General features: G+C 40.2%; 1 protein-coding gene across 1 annotated transcript; it reads right to left on the bottom strand.

The window, feature by feature from the left end:
- Positions 1-4443: 4443 nt before the first annotated feature.
- WNT16 (Wnt family member 16) lies at positions 4444-19562 on the bottom strand. Its single transcript, XM_014839102.3, has 4 exons — positions 19122-19562; positions 18690-18931; positions 16558-16844; positions 4444-9809 (listed from the first exon to the last, which is right to left on the bottom strand). Exons 1-4 carry the CDS (start codon positions 19343-19345, stop codon positions 9345-9347), a joined length of 1218 nt encoding a protein of 405 aa, XP_014694588.1. The 5' UTR covers positions 19346-19562; the 3' UTR covers positions 4444-9344.
- Positions 19563-19839: the final 277 nt, after the last annotated feature.

Genomic DNA, 19839 nt, shown 5'->3' with positions numbered 1-19839 from the left:
GTCAGTCTGTTGCTAGGCAGCTTGATGGGAGCCGCAAAGGATGGTGCAGACAGCATGGTGAAAGCTTCAGGGAATGTTAGGGACTCTTCCTTCAGTCCAGTGAGGAGGCAGACCACTGGAAAGCAGCTAAATTAAGGCAACACTTTCGGGACCGGCCCCGTGACTGGGTGGTTAAGTTCAGCGCTCCTCTTTGGCAGCCCAGTGTTTCGCTGGTTCGGATCCTGGGCACGGACATGGCACTGCTCATCAGGCCATGCTGAGGCGGCGTCCCACACAGCACAACCACAGGCACTCACAACTAGAATATACTGGTGGGCTTTGGGGGGAAGAAGAAGAGGGAAAAGAAAAGAGTTGGCAACAGTTGTTAGCTCAGGTGCCGATCTTCAAAAAAAAAAAAAAGGCAACACTTTTAACACCAGTATGTCTCTTCTAGAAGTGGTCAGAAAGGAAAAGGGACTGGCCAGCCCTTTGAGACAGAAGAGAGATTTCTCTTGGGTTTGTTCCATGGGCAGTTTATAAGCAAACAACACAAGGAAGACAGTCTTCCCAGGACAGCTAGTTCACAGGGGTGACTTGCTGACATTACTAACCTCACTCTTCAGCTCTGCATAAATTATGCCCACCACTGGAGTGTATTAAATATGGAAAGAAGGGCCGGCCCACTGGCGCAGTGGTTAAGTTCGCACATTCCACTTCTTGGCGGCCCGGAGTTTGCCGGTTCGGATCCCGGGTGCAGACATGGTACCGCTTGGTAAAAAGCCATGCTGTAGTAGGCGTCCCCACACATAAAGTAGAGGAAGATGGGCATGGATGTTAGCTCAGGGTCAGTCTTCCTCAGCAAAAAGAGGGGGATTGGCAGTAGTTAGCTCAGGGCTAATCTTCCTCAAAAAAAGAAAAAAATATGGAAAGAACAAGTTGATGCTAAGTTGGTAAAAGATATTCCCTTTGATTATGGCAAATTGATTTATGAACCTGCGAGCTCCTAATGTTCCATATAATCCGCCCATATTTGTTTCATTTGATAGAAAAGGGGCCTGAAATCTTAAAGGGGAGAGAATTGTGTAGAGAGGGGACAGTGTAGGATACTGGTTAAGAGTACAGACCTGCCTGAGTCTATGTCTCAGTTGCACTGTCGATCACATGAGGACCTTGAGAAAGTCAATGTCTTCACCTGTGAAATAGGGATAATACCATGTGGTTTTGGTGCCTAGCAAAATGCGTGGCACAAACTACTCATTCAGTGCAACAGTATTTCTGTTAGTGTTGACTATGTCTCTTGCAGGCTAGTAATGTTTTAGCCCAAGAGAAAAGTTGTCTGACTCTTTAGCTTTTTGATCCCATCATACCAAGTGCTACAGTCTCATTGTTTGTGTCCCCCTCACATTCTTATGTTGAAACCTAATCCCCAAGGTGATGGTATTTTGAGGTGGGGCCTTTGGGAGGTGATTAGGTCATGAGGGTAGAGCCCTGCTGAATGGGATTAGTCCTCTTATAAAAGAGACCCCAGAGAGCTCTCTGGCCTCTTCTGCCCTGGGAGGACACAGCAAGAAGATGGCCATCTGTGAACCAGGAAGCAGGCCCTCACCACATACCAAATCTGCTGACACCTTGACCTTGACTTCCCAGTCTCCAGAACAGTGGGGAATAAATTTCTGTTGTTTATAGGCCACCCAGTCTATGGTGTTTTGTTACAGTAGCCCGAATGGACTAAGATGCCAAGCCTAATGGGAACCATTAAATGACTCAGGCAATAAGGTCATGGGAGGGGAAGCAGCTATTCACCTGAGGTTCTGCTTGACCTTCCAGCCTCTGACTATATACCACCTACCCTTTCCCTCAGTCCACACTGACACCAAACTCCCTTTCATGTGTAGAATTCAAGCTTCGGTGTATCTCCAGACAGCTAGCATTTCAGATGATCACATGTTATAGTTTTACTTGCTGGCCCACCTGTAGGGAAAGTATGTGACTTCAGCCAGAGGCCAGGAGTGTTTTCTGATTCCTTTCTGGGCAGCAGCTGGTTGAAGACCCTCAAGGAGAGCCCTCTGGGGGCTGACCCTGTGGCCAAGTGGTTAAGTTCGTGTGCTCCACAGCCCTGGGTTTGGATCCTGGGCACAGACCTACACACCGCTCATCAAGCCATGCTGTGGCTGCATCCCATGTAGAACTAGAATGACCTACAAATAGGATATACAACTATGTACTGGAGCTTTGAGGAGGGGAAAAAAAAAGGAAGATTGGCAACAGATGTTAGCTCAGGGCCAATCTTCCTCACCACAAAAAATAAACAAAACCTTGAAAACAAAAGGGAAATCCTCTGCTGAAGCCCCAGTCTGGGAGGACATGGGACAATAGACCTTGATCCCTGTTTCTAGTAACTTCCCAACTATCCACTCAACTCTTGCTGCAGGACAGGGTGGGACAGCTGTCAGGTCACAGGAGATGCTGGGGCTCAGCTGGCACCCTCTTGCACACCAGCTTTTGCTTCTTGCTCACAGGTCCTGTGAAGGTTCTTACCCACCAGCAAGATTGCCTGGGCAAGAGAGGAATCTTGAATGAGAATTTTAAGACATTTTATTGCTTTCTGGGATCAGCACTTTTTTAATAACAGTAAGTCTATTATTTGAAACTTATAAATTTGACTTCCAAACATTTTCAACAATGTGTTATGCATGCCAGTGCAGTCCTGCTTGTCCACAGTGCTGTTGCTACTGCTTGGATGTGACAGGACCAGTTGAACAAGCTCAATACCGGGGCCACTGAATTCCCTGCCAAGCCTTTGCCTTCTGTATCTGGAATAAAATGACCAAGTTGCTAGTTGGCTTCTGTATACCCCTGTGTATTGGGAGCCCGATTAGAGAGGTACTCTGTGCTTTATTTGACAAAAGCAGAAATGAACTTCAAGGAGAATGTCTTGCAAGGTCAAGCTCTGAGCAGAGGAGAGATTTAAAAGCAAATGATGCTAAGAGCTGTAATTAGAAATATGTTCAGTTCATGGAGAAGGCAGTAGTCCCTGAGAGTAGTGGTCCTCTGGGGGAAGCCCTGGGTCGAAGAAGTGGGAGAGTCGATTGGTGAGAGTTTCCTTAGGTGTGCGGAGTGAGCCCTGGGCCTTATGTCCCGTGTGCTCCTTACCAAGGGGCAAGGAACATACTCTAAATGATTTTCTGTTTTCCCTTAGGGAGAGGACCTGAGGTTTAAGATCAGTAAATTAGCTTGTTCCTTGACTCCTATAGAAATACGAAACTTTTGACCCAGGGAATGAGGTTGAAAGCCAATTCTTGTGGAACTGTTAACACCTAGCAAGGAGGTGTTAAAATTCTATTATGGAAATACTCTGGTTGGAGGAGCTCCTTAGAATTCCACGCACTGGGGGTGTGGGACCTGGGCGCAGTTACAGGAGTTGTGGCAAATGAAATGTGGAGATTGTGTCCTATACTTAGTCAACAAATTTTAAAGTGTAGAGTCCCAAGAAATGATAAATTGGGCGTTTGGAGGAAGAAAAAGTGTTCAAGCCATCAAAGGAGAGAATTTCTCATTCGGAATAACAGAATTTATCTTCGAGCTTGTAAAATTATTTAGCCTGCACCCATTAAATAGAGGGCATGTTAAAGCGGATTTATCACATTCCCTTTTTCAGTTGTCCCTATGCCATTTCTTGCTTTGCTTAGAGCCTGTGAGGAGCAAAAATTGGTTGTTTGCTGGGGAGTCTGAGATGAAGCAATTACAACGGGTAGGACTTTAAACTTACACAATGTTGTATGTCAGTTATATCTCAATAAAGCTGGGGGAAAAAATAAAAATAACTGACAAAAACATTTTTAAAACTTATTTTAAAAGTAGGGATTATGTACTAGAAGTAAATAGGTAATTATTGACTTACATTTTATATATTTACACCTTTCCTTGGGTAATGAAGAGTTCGAGGTATGTTTAAATGTACAGTTAAATTTGGTGATCTTCCTCTTTTATCAGAGTGATTGGGGGCTACAAGGAGCCGCCCTTCCTTTGTCTCTGCTATCCATGGCAGGTGGATGGGGGCCATGATTCCGGGTGTTGGGTTGTTTCTGGCATGCCGAGGGAAGGCTCCTCGGCCTCGTGGAGGTGAATCACCCTGAGCAGTTAGACAGAGGGAAGCAAGCAGCACTCATCCTGCTTTTCCAATTCTCACCAACCAATCAGATGCTTTCACTTATTCTGCAAATTAAAAAGTCACATGTGAAACTTTAGTTTGTGTTGCCTTGGTCCACATTTATTATTCCTTCCCTTTACAATCAGCGGGAGAGGCTGTTTTTTCTAGCATGATTTTGTTTCAAGAGGTTTTAATCGTGTAAACCATCTCTTGTGGTTTTTCTTTGGATGTGAATGTAAACCATTTCCAATGGTAAGTTTCATCCATCTATTAAAAATAACACTTTATGTAACAATTGGCTGTAAGCACAACAATAAAGAGGATGTAAGTATTTATTTACTGTCACACTCAATTAGTTTGATCTTTACCCCTAGTCACTTCCTTTTGGAATGATTGTTAGATTCTTGCATAACCCAGCTGTTAGGCGCATTGAGATCTAAAATCGCAGGCAGTTTAAATCACTTCGAGCTCAGAAATCAACAGGCAGTGTATTTTATTTCATGGTGAATTCTAAGATCTCAGTTCTTCCATCACTTCACTCCTGTTCCTCAACCAAGTTTATATAACTAATCATGAAGGAACATCCTGTGATTTTCACTTATTTATAAATCCCCCAAACTCTTTAAATGGTATACTGTAAACTCAGCATACGGACTATTGTGATGCTGTGAGGCGCACAATAATGATATGATGATTAAGGGCACAGACTCTGAAGCAGTCCGTTCTGCATGACCTTGGGCTGCTTACTTAACTCACGATTACTGTATCAGTTTCCTCATCTGTAAAATGAGGACCACAATAATGAGACCTACTTTATGAGGTTATTGTGAGGGTTAAATGTCTTAATACATACAATTTACTTAGAACAATGTCTGGTACATAGTAAGTGCTGTCTAAGTGTTTACTAATGTTGTTTTCTTTTTCAAAGGAAATGAGTCCCTGGTGTACCACTGTGTTCCCCTTCTCGCTGTGCCATATGCATCTGTCCTTCTCACCTTACTTCATCATCCTACTTCAAGAAATGTTATGACTTATTACATCTGGTCTATAGTGAAACTGAAATTTAAAAAAAAAAACCAACCATGGCATCTTAGCCAGCTTTCCTTAAGAAAGGCTTGTCTTGAGGAATATCCATGGTTCCTGGAGATATGATTTGAATTTTTCTTCCCTCAAGTCAGCTAAGAGGATTACAGTGTTCTGGATAACTAACTAACTGGCTCCAAATGATTGGTTTAGTTCCTTAGTCTTTGATGGCCTTTGGGAGGTAATGTAAAAAGTACCAGCAACTCACCAAATTGCCTTTAAATAAACATTTTGATGGAAAATTTTTCTGCTTCCACATTTTAAACCAAGTAAAACCAAACATATCAGAACTGACAGTACTTTGGAAAATTAAAGTGTGTTTCTACAATATTTACTGTGAATATCAAGATTACAAAGCTGCAGGGACTGGCCCCATGGCCGAGTGGTTAAGTTCACCCGTTCCGCTTTGGCGGCCCAGGGTTTCGCAGGTTTGGATCCTGGGTGAGGACCTAGCACCGCTCATCAAGCCATGCTGAGGCAGCATCCCACATGCCACAACTAGAAGGACCCACAACTAAAATTACACAACTATGTACTGGGGGGCTTTAGGGAAAAGAAGGAAAAATAAAATCTTTTAAAAAAAATTACAAAGCTGCAAAATAGATTCATGGCATCTAACATATAATTAAATTCCATTGTTATTCTTAATATAACTATCATAGTTTCTTAAAAAAAACAACAACAACAAACTACTGTCATCCAGACCATAAATAAGGAAATAATGCAATTGTATAAATTCAAAAAAATGAAAGTGTTTTTAATTTTCTGTAAAGTCCTACTATCAGAGAAATACTTTAATTAGCCAACTTCCTTATCTAGAGGTTACAGATAATGCCATTTGATATGTTTTTCTTGATTTTATTTCAAGACAATCATCATTGCCTGTATTAGGCAGTTCCGAATTTACAAAAAAGATGAGCTCCTAAGTTGAAAAAGAATATACTGAAGTACCTCCCATCCCCTTTTAACATCATCAAGGGCATTTAAACAAATCAAGGAACTTTGTAGCCACAGTGCTTTGTCTGGTTCTGAGCCTGACCCATGTGATACCAGAAAGCTGTTTCCTAAACACATCACTAGAATTGAGGGCATCCACTGTCTGTGCTGCCCAGCATAGGGTACCTTTTAATGGTAACATAACACCCTGATTTTTCTCTATGGACTCACCTCTTTCCTATTCTCAAGCTACCTGGGTTTAGCTGGAATGAACCCCACTGTCAGTTCCCACATGGGTCTTGATTGCCTTAAGATCAGTGTATTTATCAGCCCACCCCAACCTCCAATGGCCATTCTGATTGGGGGGCACATTAACCAATCAGAGCCAATGATGACCTTTGCTGGGAATTCTGAGAAAGAAAAATTTTCCCTCTCCCTTGTGTGAGCAACTCAAAACAGTACCCCTCTCTGTTTCCTTAGAATGAGTGGTAGGAGAATGTGAGGTGTGGTAGGAGAATGTGAGGTCTGGTAGGGAAGGGTGGCAGCCATGTTGCTAAGAAAAGCAGAGAGCCTGGAGCTGCTGGGGGTGGGGGCTTGGGGGGAGGTGGTGGCATAGTGCCGTGTGGAGCCTGAAGCAGAAGACACCACCACAGAAGCCAACCTCTTTAGGCTGGATATGGAGAGACCTGAGCTCTGGGAACATAGTGTGAGCTTTTGGATCAAGCTTCCCCTGAACCAGTCACAACTCTGGACTTTTCAAGTATTGAGTCAATACATTTCCTTTAAAGTTTGTCAGCCTGGATTGCATTTTTTGTTATTTGCAACATAAAGAGCCCTAAACAACACAGGCAAAATAGCCTAGCCTGGATAGGGATATTTGGGCTCCAGAACTTGTATTCCCAGGAGCACCATGGGCTACATCTACCATGATGGGGAGTGGGAAGGAAATGGGCTAAAGCCAGGTTGTCAGCCAGTGAAACAGGTAGGTGAGAAATTCAAGGATGGCTACCATGGTGATGCCACAGAGGAGAAGGAGAAGAAGAACCCAAAGACACAGCTTGGGAGTTAGGAGTTCCTGCTCAGGCAAGCCAGAGGAGAGCCTGAGTTGGCATCAACGTTTTTAACCAATGGCTGAAGAGTAATTGGGTATTTGTGAATTAGAGACTGTCTGATTCTCACAATCGGTTGGTAAGGTAATTATAAAAAGTTTTCCAGTTAGAAGAAACTCGTCGTTAGTGGGAACTACAGTCTACATCTTTTAAAAAAGAGTGCTTATTGTCAATGCAGATAAAATAGATTTACTCTGGAAAAAAAGCCACTAAAATGTCTATTTTTCAGATTATTCTAATCAGTGGATGCAAAAGAAAGGTAAACCACTCTTTTAAATAGGTACTATATTTGTTCATTTGTCATTTCTGAGTCTCTCATTCAGTAAATAATAATGTTTTTAAACTTTAAGGATCACGGGTAAATGTTCAGCTTTAATTTTAGTATTAGGCCGGAGACATTTTCCACGGGTTTGCTCTTTTTCACAAATTATCACTCTACCTTCGTAAATAAAATTGAAAGGAAATAAAATGAGACCTGGTGGTCAGGGGAACATTTCTTTAGCTTCTTATAAGAAAAAGGATATTCTTTCTTTGTCCATTCTGAACTTAGAAAATCTATTTTTTCTATGTAATACTGAAATATTTAACAATTCATAAAAAACATAAGCATTTACATTAAAATACAACCTTAAATATAGCCTTGTAATTTTCACCAGGAACTTTGTAAAATATGATGAAGATACATGCATGAATACTAAAGCAAGAGAGACCATTCAACATTCACATGGAAATGCAGCATTACGTACAATACAATAAATAGCCAGGATATCAAATCCACAAATTGATCATTATTCTGATTTAGATTCTTTTTCCCAGTTAAGACTTTTACTGTATAATTTATTATAATAACCTTACAAGTTAAACATAACTAATTAAAAACAGAATTCAACTAATCTGACTGCTGAAATAACACAGTTCTCAATATTTTGTAGCATATTTAAATCTATAACATATAAAACTGTCATTTTGGCGAGAAATACACATCCATATAACTAACTGCTCAATTAACTTCTTTTTCAATGTATAAAAAAAGAGATAACAGTATGAAAAGAAACAAGCTAATATTATTTCTGAGAAAATTATTGTCTTAGCTCTTGAGCTTTGGCAATAAATGTCTTAAGTTTTTATATATATCATATAACTTAAATACTGTATTTACAAAATATAAAAATTTTTTAGCAAAATATTGTACAAAATACTGTCTTTACACCTTTAAAGGGTGCTTTTCCTTACAATGTATGAGAGCCCTTTATATTTTTATCTCTAATTTTCCCACGTTTCCAGGATCCCTTCTTCACCCAGTATTTCAGAGCTGGGCCTTTAATAGTAGAAACTGGTCTATGATTAAAGTATGAAGCCAAAGATCAAAGATTGCTATATACCTTACTGATATTTTTTCTAGATAAATTCTCACAGTTAAAAGCCACTTAAAATCTAAATCATACGTTTTACTTTTTACATTTTGATTCTTTCCTTTCATCACCAAAGATCTCTAACAAACATTTTTAGGGATATCGTATCACTTAAGAAGATTCTTTTTAATTGCCTTTTTTTGAAATGCATGAAAGGGTAAATAAGCACCCACCACTTCCGTTACCTTTTCAACACCTTCTGTTTCTATGCACTAACAGTATGATTTCTTCATATAAAATGCTAAAAGAATAAATGAGATTCATGTTTACTGCTCCTTGCTGCTATAAGAAGTGTCTTTTAAAAATGACTATATTCACCCATGAGTTCCATAGCTGAGTTCCATACTCAAGGCTCTTATCCTGACTATGGACCAGGTTTCTGGCATGAAGGCTCTTTCCTATCCTTTCTTCCTTAAACTAAGACAAATCATCTTTCTTGTATGTCAATATATTTTCTCCAAACCACCAAAAGATGAACCCAGATCTTTTCAACTTTAGAATCCCAAGAAATCCACATGCTCAGTGTGTGACTGGACATCGACCAGGTAAACAGAACTCTGAGAGTGGCCCAAGGATTGGAGAATTCCGACACAGGAGTGCACAGGAGAGGCATCCTCTGGATGGCAACCCCGCTGTATGTCACCAAGGAGTGTTGCCCAAGGCTGGATGCAGTGGTTACTTGCAAGTGTGGACGTCAGTCATGCTTTCACACCTCCTGCAGCGGACATAGCAACACCAGATAAACTTGCACTCACACCTCTCCACATGCCTGACCACGTGGGTGTTGTAGCCTCGGCCACAGCAGAGGAGGTTGCAGCCATCTGCACCCTCCGACGTACGGTTGCATTCTCTGCCTTGTGTCCCTGGGATCCCTAGTTTCTTATCCTCTACACAGTAATTGGGAGACTTATTAATGTAGAGCAGATCCTCCTTGTGGATGGGTATTTTCCTCTGATCTTTTTCTCTCCTGCGCATTTTCCTCTTTATTTTGTCTGAGATTTGCACACTGTTTTCATATTTATCCTTCAACAAATGGCCAATCTTTTCAAAAGAAGACATGGTTTTCCAGCATGTTTTCACAGCACAGGAACCGGAAACTCCGTGGCAGCGGCAGTCTACTGACATCAACTTGGCGACAGCCTGAAAACAACAATGATTTATGTTAAATATCCTTCATGAAGTGTTTTACTTAACAACAGAAGGATGACTAAACTAATCACTTAACTTTCTGGGTCTGTTTCCTCCTGTGTAAAAATGATGGTTTTGAACATAAAGGACCTTTAAGATTGCCTGGGTTCAAATATTTTGTCCTTTGCTTGATCCTGCAGAGAAAACTTTGCCAAGTCTAATTTAAAGTAGTGGACCAGGCTAATATTGTTATCAGAGATTGTCTGAGACAGCGAAGGGAAACTACTTTTATTTCTAATCTCCTCTTTAATTTTGAATGTGGCAGGATGTTCACTCAGGTCTCCATGTTCCTGAGACTATTTAGCACCTTGCCACTGAGAGTGTGGTTCATGGACCAGCAGCATCAGCATCATTTGTGAGAAAGGCAGACTCTCAGGCCCTACTCCAGACCTACAGAATCTGAATCTGCATTTTAAAAAGATCCTCAGGTGACTCTTAGGCACAGCATGTTAATAAGAGCCTCAGGTGACTTGTGTGCACATTAAAATTTGAGAAGCACTGACAGAGTAATCATCCTCAACTCACGTAGTGCATGGGAACTTCTGTGCAACTTTACAGATAACCAAAGCTGAAACCCCTGAGACTGATTTAATTGGTGGAGGTGGGGTCCAGGTAATGGTACTTGTACAAAGCTGCACGGATGATTCCAATGGACATCCAAGGATGAGATCTACTGAACCGAGAGTTCTCAGGTTAGATCGCTGTAAAAGTCAGTTACATTCCCGGGAACTTGGGGGGACATGCCATCCCCTGGTCACAGACCACATGAGAAACCCTGACTAATCAACTTAAGTTGGTCAAAAGGAGAAGGAGCTGGAGATTGTGGCTGCTCCCAGCAAATTCTTTGCCTCCTCTGGAAAATTAACTCAAAACATATGTCCTATCCTTGATGGATCAGTAGCACCACCCTAACACAGAAAAGGGATAATATTTATGTAATTTCTCAATTCAAAATGCTGAGTTTAGTTTATTCAAACTGAGGAATTAAAGGAAATTACATATCTCCATAAGAGCCTGACACGTATTAAGGTCGAAATAAATGTCCCTTTTCTCTGAAGAAGAAGGTACAATAAGAGTTGACATAAAATTTCAATGGGGCTCACAGTTGAAAAACAATATAGAGATTTCAAAAGTTTTAGGGTCTTAATCTCTTACATACCAGACTGGTCAGCACAGCTTCCTTCAATCCCCAGAGGATGGCAGAGCAGATTAACAAATCCTTTGGACTAGCTGTAGAGTTGACATTGTGTCAACATGCTGAGTAAAATGAAAAACTGAGCTATCCATTCAATAACTTGTAAATTATGTGCGTAATCTCACCAAAAAAGGGGAAAATCTCACAGCTTAAATTCCACTTACAGTTCTTATCAAAACTATAAAATGACAGAGGCTTATACTTTGCTATTTTGTACCAAACCTGACATTGACACGTTTGCGGAATGTTACATATCCTAATAAATTAACTAAAGTTTCTCAACTATTGATTGAGACAGAATATTTCAAACAATTTATAATATTTGCAACATTGAATGAGAGCATATGGTATTAATTTTTACAGTATTTGATACTTCTTCTTAGCGCTTAAAATAATAAACAGAATAATATTTAAACCCTGTCCTTTATAGAATACAGCACTTTTTCAATGCATAAAACTGAGAAGAGAGTAGATATGTCTATGTCTTATTAACTCGGGCAAAAGGAACCTTTCAATGACCTGAAAGCATTTTATAAAGTATGGCACACAAGCTTATTTGGTTAAATTTATGCGTTTGATATTCACAATTCTTTAAAACGTCTCCAGGCAAAGAGATATTCATATTAATATAATCTGCCTAGTTTTGTTCAGATTATAAGTGCCCAAAGGATATAAGAAAAAGATAACTTGATCAATGCTGGGTAATAACAAAACAAGCTGTCGAAAGAAAGGAAAAAATCTAAAAATGTATGTTTATGTGTTTAAACCTGATCAACATTCCTCACAGTCATCACTTAGTGATTTAAAGCTGCCCCTCACTCAGGATCTTAATGGAGGAGCCAAGTGTTTCTTTTACTAACCAATTCAGACATCCAGTATGGTGTTGCCAATTTGCAGAGCATGAAGGGCAGTATATGCTCACCAAATGCTTATTGAATAGTTAGTCAAGCTCCTTTGAACACTTTAACTCATCCTCTACTGGTAACCTGAATCCGGAGAAAGTAATAAAAACCACCTTTTTAAACAAAAGAGTCACTGCCTGAAGGTCAATGGTAGCAAGAGAGCTTGATCCGGCTGGGTTCTCCTCTGATTTCTCAGCCCACAACCGTGTTAGTCCACAAGAGTGATACGCTACTTCACAGGTCAGAAGGATAAGAAGACATCCTTTTTCAATCCCATGACATCACCTGCTGAATTTGTATCAGAATTTTGGGGAGATTTTCCTGCCACAGAAAACTAGCAACTTTTAAATAGCTGGAGTTAACTACAACTTTTCAGGGATGATATTTTTAAGAAGTTTTATTCTATTACCTTTCAATCCCATTATCTTTTTGTCCTTAACAATAAGTACAAGAAAAGAAATAGTATTTTTATCATATATATATATGTATATATATAGGATATATATATATATTCTAGGATAGAAAGACAAATAAATTTCAAGGAGAAGAATCCCAATAACTTCACATGCAATTTAAATGATTATAACCCCATAATACTCCAAGGAAGAAACCTGGACAAATAGGGATGAAAATAAAGCAATATAATCACTACTAGGGGAAGCTGATGAAATGCAGAGTTCAAGGGCAGATACACACACACACACACACGCACACACACGCACGCATGCGCACACACACAGTTTAACTCTGTAGAGCTTAGTGCTTCTTAGAACACATTTTCATAAATTATTTCATTTGATTTAGTTTTATAGGAAGAAATGCCTTGCACATAGTAGGTAGCAGTAGCACTTACTTATTACTCCAATTTTACAGAAAAATAAACAACACGATTAAGACACTTGTCGTACATAAGGAAAGTTGGAGATATATGACATAAGGTCTTTATATGCACCAGAATAATTTCAGTAGAACAGAGAAAAATGAAAGTGAAAAATGCAAGCATATTTAAGGATATTGCATGAACACTCCAGAAAAAAGTATAGTCTGAAGCTTTTCAGCTAGGATTCTTAATTAACGTCAAATAGCCATTCTGACTACAGCGATAGCACAGTCATTTTCTGCTAACAGGGTAAGAGAATGGCAACCGAGTGAGTTGTGTGTGGTTATGAGAAAATTCCTTTCTCTACTCTAGTTGAGTTGTTAAGGTTTATAACGATATTAACAGAGGAATGTTTTGTTAACTATTGCAAACAGATGTGCACATTTGGGTGGGTATTTTTAAACTATGGGAGAGCAATTAGGAGGGTAGCATTTAATCTACGGGCTCGTGTTAAGTTTTGGTTTGATAAATTTCTAATAAAGAGAAGTAGGAAAGACGTATCATTAATACTTAATTTAAGTCGAAGGAGTCTGTCTAAGGAGTGATTGCTCCCACAGTTTTTCTCAGAGGTAACACAGCAGGCAGTGATTGTTTTCCAGTATATTGCTTTATCCAAACTTTACAGAAATGACCAAAAAACTGTTGTGGAACGTTTTGTGACGAGCATTTCATTTTGTCAACTATCAGATGATCTGTTTAAGTTTTTATGAAAACCGTGACATAAGGTTGAATGACTACATTCCTATTCCTCTGACCCATTTTGTCCCTTTTTGTCTAAAAATATATTTGAACCTGCTGAAAAGCAAAACACTCATGTGTTGTTTAAGTACTTATAAATATTCTCAAAACAGGTCAATGAAAATTTGGGGTTGGGCCCTTCCCACTTTTTTGAGTTACTCATCATAAAACAAATTATGGGGTAGAGAAACTTGAAAGTTTATGAGGTGGACATGGGGAGAATGGAAATATTTTAAGCACACCAAAAGAAATACCCATAAATATTCCAAGTCACATTATTCTCAGAAGTTCTGCCCCTGGAAGACATCACATCATTCTGTTATCCAATCAGCATTCAGCAACATTATTCTTGGAGTCATAACTTTAGGAATGGTGTCAGAAACCAAGTGGGAATCAGAGTATTTAAGGTCAGCGGTTAGAAAATCATCCATCCTGCTCATAGCACTACTAAGCGCCAGTACCCACATTTCTCTGAACGCTTTCCTATATTTTGAGTTTGGGATTTTGAGACGAGGAAAATCAACCTCAGTTGGATGCAGACCTTGAACTTCACTCAGAAGAATGTGCCTATTAGATTAAAATTCGAATTGCCAATATTTAAAATGGAGTTGCTTGTTCTTCCATATTAGATAATAACCTGGAAACCTGGTTGGCTTTTGTTGTTGTGGTGGTGATGGTGGTTTTTCTTTTTTTTGGCCACCAATGGAAAGAAAAATACAAAAATTCTTTGAATTGTAATAGTTCATGAGAAAAGACCAACAAAAACACCAGTGTGGTACCCTCAAACTACTCAGGTAATATTTTGTAATATTTTAAGATTCCATCTAGACCAATGTGAAAAAAAGATTCAGCACAGAAAATTCTGAAATTTAAACAAAATGTGTATAAATACATAGGCTGCATTATTTTCTGCATAATTAGAATAATAGCAAAAACCTCAGTAATCTGAGGAGATTGTTTTCTGCCAACAAACAGTGGATTAAAATTAATGCTGAATAGTTGTATGTTTTTAATAAAATCAGAATATCAATAACAGTTTAAGATCAAAGTTAATAGTTACAGAGGCAAATATTGCTACCTAATTTGAAACACACGAGATGGAATAAAACTAAATATCTGCCTAATATTACTAATATAAAAAACACATTTTAGGGTTTTTCATAAGTTCAGAGATGACTTTATTCAATAGAATTAATCATAACATGAATTTCCGAGTTTTGTTTTCCGGTTAAAAATTTTTAAATTTCTACCAAATTATTTAAATAAAGGCTAAAAAAGACTTAAAGTCTAAATTGATAATAAATATTCATTTGATTGTTTTCTTATTTTTAAATATGTTAATTTGACTTATGTTGATGTTTTTCCTAGTTTGACTCTAGAGTGTTAAAGAACATATGCTAACTACATTTAGCCTCTTTTATATTAATATGTGAGAAATAATAAAAATTCCTTTATTGGATAATATTGAAATTGAAGCAAAAACTCATTTATTTAATTTTTTTAAAAGTAAAAATTTAAGGAGAAGAGACATGTGCATAACTATTATCTTGGGCAAGAGTTATTTTAGTGAGATAAATTAACTTTTAAAATTTCTAAACAAAAGTACAAAAAGCTAAGCACAGCTATTTACTGACTTTCCTGTTTTCTATTTTGCTATTTTTAATCCATATTCAAATTGAATTGAAAATTCAAATTTGAATTTGAAGTGTTAGGTTGATATTTATTGAATTTTGTGCTTTTGTATTTTAAACCAAAGTGGTTAAGTAAAGAAAACTGGCTGAAACTTGCAACTATTCTGAATGGGTTCCATTTATTTACTTTCCAAAAATGTAAAACAAATGCAACATATACTATAAATATTCCTGAGAGATACTGCAACTTGTTTTAATTTACTTCAGGAGAATGCAACAGATTGCAGTGACTACATTCGGACCTTTATAAGTTACTGGATATTTACAATAATATAGGATATATGCTGATATTCCTGTCCTGAAAAGATCGTTATAACATAGAAAATATGTATTCGTAAAAAATGTTTTAACTGTTTTAGGAAAGTCACTATGAATAGCCAAGCAATTTAACCATTGTTGTAGAACTCAAACTTTGTTGTGTCAATATTCATTAAGGTAAACATATGAAAGTTAAATTAAGCTTCAAAGTTATTTCCTTTTAAGAAAACTTAGTATTAAAAATCCAGAATTCATAAAAGAAGTTAATTAGATGGTGGTTCTTCAAATTTGTCTCCCCCTCAATCTCTAATATCTGTGTTTTAAAATATCCATACATTTAATCTCTATAGCTTCTTTACCTTTATCTGTATTCCTCAATTTTTACAATGAATCTACATTGCTTTAAAATAAAATAACTACTTCCCTTAGAAAAACTTTGTTTTACACAAAATATTAGTTGAGTTGTATATACCTAATGTGTTCAAGAATGTTTCCTAGAGAAAGTAAGGACAAAACTGATAACATGTTTAGGAGCCATCGCTCAGTAAAGAATAGATTTTAAAAAATAATCAAAACTCAAATCTGAGGAAATAAAATTTAATTCAATCCTGTTAGAAATGTAGATACCGTAGATCTTATTCTGGCTCCACCGCTAACCAGCTAAGAGGTGGAACCAAATGACCCAAGAGACACTTGTACATCTATTATTTTATAGTTAGTCTTTCAGGTATTCAAATTATACAATCACAAATACATTTTATAACAAGATTCAACTCACAGATAGAGAACTTAAACTAAATCTATGTGGACAGTACAAGCTCATGAAAAATACCTATATTGTCTATTGAATATATTGGCTGTTATACATATATAATAAACACACACATGTATACAGAGAGAGAGAATTATATATAGAGAGAGAAGGAGACTGCAACTGTGTGCTTTTTAAACCATTTGGACAGATTCATCCAGATGTATAATCCTGGTATTATTTACCTAAAGGCACTGTTTTTCTATTCCATTTTCTAATACATACCTGCCTTCCAGCTTCATTGTTATGTAGGTTCATTGCTAACAGTATTTTGCTTTCTTTTCCCGTGGTGTTTTTGTTGGGGACATCTAGGAACTTTCTGCTGAACCACATGCCATATTGCACATCATCAGAGCAGCCCCCCCAGTGCCAGCCTTCACTGGCTGAGCCGCCGTTCTGCAAGGTGGTATCACAGGAACACTCCGTCATGTTGCCTGCACTGCATGACCTGGTCACAGAATGCACCAGGCCTGCAGCCATCACAGCATAAATAAATGCTGTTTCCTTGGTGCCTAGAATAAAACATAAATTGCTAAATGAAAGAGCCATACCTCTGGCTGTTTATGTTAATAACAAAGCCTCCTACTTATCTTCTTACCAGGGAAGCAATTATTCAATTGCTTACAATGGATGCTTTAATGAGTGCATATTTAGAAAAGACAATTTCATATTGATCTAGTCTTTTAGAAAACCAACACCAATTTTCAATATCCCACTTGAGGGATTTCCTTACATTGTATGTCATAAACTGTCCTCATACCTGAAAATTATTTGTTTACTTTTAAAATTTTAAACACCTAGCTCAGCACAGCGCTTAATAGACAATAAAAGTTCAATAAGTACACGTTGAATTTAAAATCCTTTGCATGGATGTTGTAAATGGTAATACAATGCCCGAAGGAGTCTAGATTACCTTTCTTTTTAAATTTAAAATGTGTTCTCACAAAACATGAAAAAATTGCTGTGACTTTGTGTGTATAAATAATATGAGTCAGAATGTAAATTAAAAGTAAGCAAAGACCACAGCAATTAGTAAAAGTGTTACAGTTTACTTACACATCAAAGATCAATATTTTTCTTTCTTTAGGATATCGTGAATAACAATCACTGATATTAACATGAAACAATTGAATACTTTATAAAGTATTAGCTAATCCTCTTACAGTCTTAAAGGCAATGAAAGATAATTGAAATGTCACCAGCAAAGAAAAAAAAAGTTATGGAAAACTGTTGAATAAGTATTTAGCACACCTGCAATAGAGTTCTAGCTAAAATCTTTGAAAACTTAAAGTCCCATTAAAACATTAATAAAATGGACTAGAAGAGATTCAGCAGGCGACTTTTTTTTTCTTTAGCGATGTTTAGATTGGAGCAGAAACAGTTTCGCGCCGGTTGTCCAATAAACCTTTTCAACAGCCGATGCCTCTGCATTTCAGCAACTGTGAAGAACGTATCTTTTTTTTTTTTTTTTTCCGGCAGGGGGTCAGGGATCCTTCGGAAGGGTGTGCCGGCCAAAACTCAGCGGGGCAAACGCAACGCTTTGGCGGTGGTGTGTGCCGGGACCGGGTGGGGAAAGGTCAAAGGTGGAGGCAGAACGGAAATAAATGTGAAAACAACGAATCTTTCATCGCCCACCTCCTAAAATTCTTTGAATTTGCTGATATTCCTGGAACAATCGTGGTTCCCTGTACTTTTATCCTTACCAAATCACTAGGCACGTGGAAGTGGGACAGTTTTCCTGCAGCTTCCTGCGCTGCGAGTGTGCTCAAAGTAGGGAAGAGAGAGAAGGACCAGAGCACCGAGGGGAGAGCCAAAGGAGTCGTCTCCCGTGAGCCGCACGTTGGGCTGTCCAGGACAGTCCCTTTTGAAATCCCCTTTATTCTGTCTACCCGGTGCTCCCAGGAGCCAACAAACGTGGGGCTTAGCTGCAATTAGCCACTTGTCCAGGGCTCGGTGAACAGCAGAGCTGCTTAAATCAAAGCAGATGCGGCAGCAGCATTCCCTGCTGCCGACATCATGTTTCTCCAGCTGGTCACCCACTTAGGGGGGCGCTACGAGGTCCGAGGGGTTGGCGGGGTGGAGTGTTAGACTTTTTCTCCAACTCAGCCAGGCGCCGCCGGTTGGAGGAAGAGCTAGAGCTCCAAGCGCCCCGCTCTGGACCCGGGGAGTCACCCCACTTCAGGACTGCACCTGCGCCCTGGGACTAGCTTTCGTTGCTCCCAATTCCCGTCCACGGAAAGAACTTTGTTGGGATTTAGAGAGCGACGGGACACGCGAGCACTATTTACTTTATTTACAGGAATTGGAGGAGTTGTAGCCCTCCGTCCTGCGCTGGCCCGGAGGGTCCTGGGACTCACCGCTGGTCAGCTCATAGCCAAAGATGGGGCTGGTGCCCGGCGGGGCGGTGGCGGCAACCCGGCAGTTCCACCTCTCGTGTCTGAACTGGTTCCTGCACTCCTGAATGCCCAGCCGGGCGCCCTCTCGGATGCTCGGCAGCAGGTACGGTTTCCTCTTGCACAGCTCCTTCTGGCGGCTGTTCAGCGGCAAGTTGGCGCAGCCCAGCTTCTCCGGAACCCCAAAGGAGGCGATGCCCAACCACCTGTAAGACACGGCCGCCCCTGGCTAAGCCGCTCCCCTGCTCTCCTCCCCAATCCCAGATGTTTTCCGGAAAATTAGGTCACCCTCCCTAGGGTCCCCGCCCCTCCTCCCCCGCCTCAGCTGAAAGTTCCCTGAGGTTGGACACCCCTTTTGCCACACACCCCATGAGCCCCTGCTGCCCCCATACTCACATCCAGTTTCCTTGGGCTCCGCATGGGAACAGCGTGAGCAGGGCTGCCCACAGCGCGCAAAGGCGGGACAGTCCCAGGAGCGCCGCTCTGTCCATGGCCCCCGCATGGAGTCCCCCAGCCCCAGTCACTCCTCTTCTGCTCTCCCCTCCCAGAAGCCCGCCAGGCCAGAGGTCAGTTCCCAGCACCAAGTTGTCCCTCGCCTTCTTTCCCCCTGCAGACAACATAAAAAGGCGGCCAGGAGTGATAGGGACTCTCAGCAGCCTCCTTCTGGCTTGCAGGGAGCAGTGTGAGGAGGTGGAGAAAGTAGCTTGGGGCCCTCCTCCTGCACGCAGTTGGAGGTGTGCAGGAGATGCGGGAGCGTCCCTCGCATTCCAAGGTGAGAAACTTCTGTTGATGTAGCTCTGTCTCCATCGCCCCCGGCCTCTCCTCCCATCTCCTCCCCCTGGCAGCTCTTGGAGCCTGATTGGCCCAGCCTCGGCCCCGCGTCTCATCATCCCCGGAGCTCAAGCTCCCATTGGCTGAGAGCAGGCTCCGCGGGGGGCGCTCGGGGCCTGCTGCTCCTGGACAGCGCGTCAAACCCGGGTGTGTTCTTGACCTTTCCTCCTGTCACAGTCTCCTGAGAGCGGATCTCTGCGTGAGACGTATTGATTCAACCCCAAGACTGATAGGAGCGCTTCTGTCTTAGCAACCCTGGGTGAAGGCGTGGGCTGAATGGGAG

Source organism: Equus asinus, chromosome 1 (assembly GCF_041296235.1).
Source record: "Equus asinus isolate D_3611 breed Donkey chromosome 1, EquAss-T2T_v2, whole genome shotgun sequence".
Taxonomy (NCBI): domain Eukaryota; kingdom Metazoa; phylum Chordata; class Mammalia; order Perissodactyla; family Equidae; genus Equus; species Equus asinus.
Note: the sequence above shows the minus strand (reverse complement) of the source record. Positions and strands in the feature narration are given on the sequence as shown.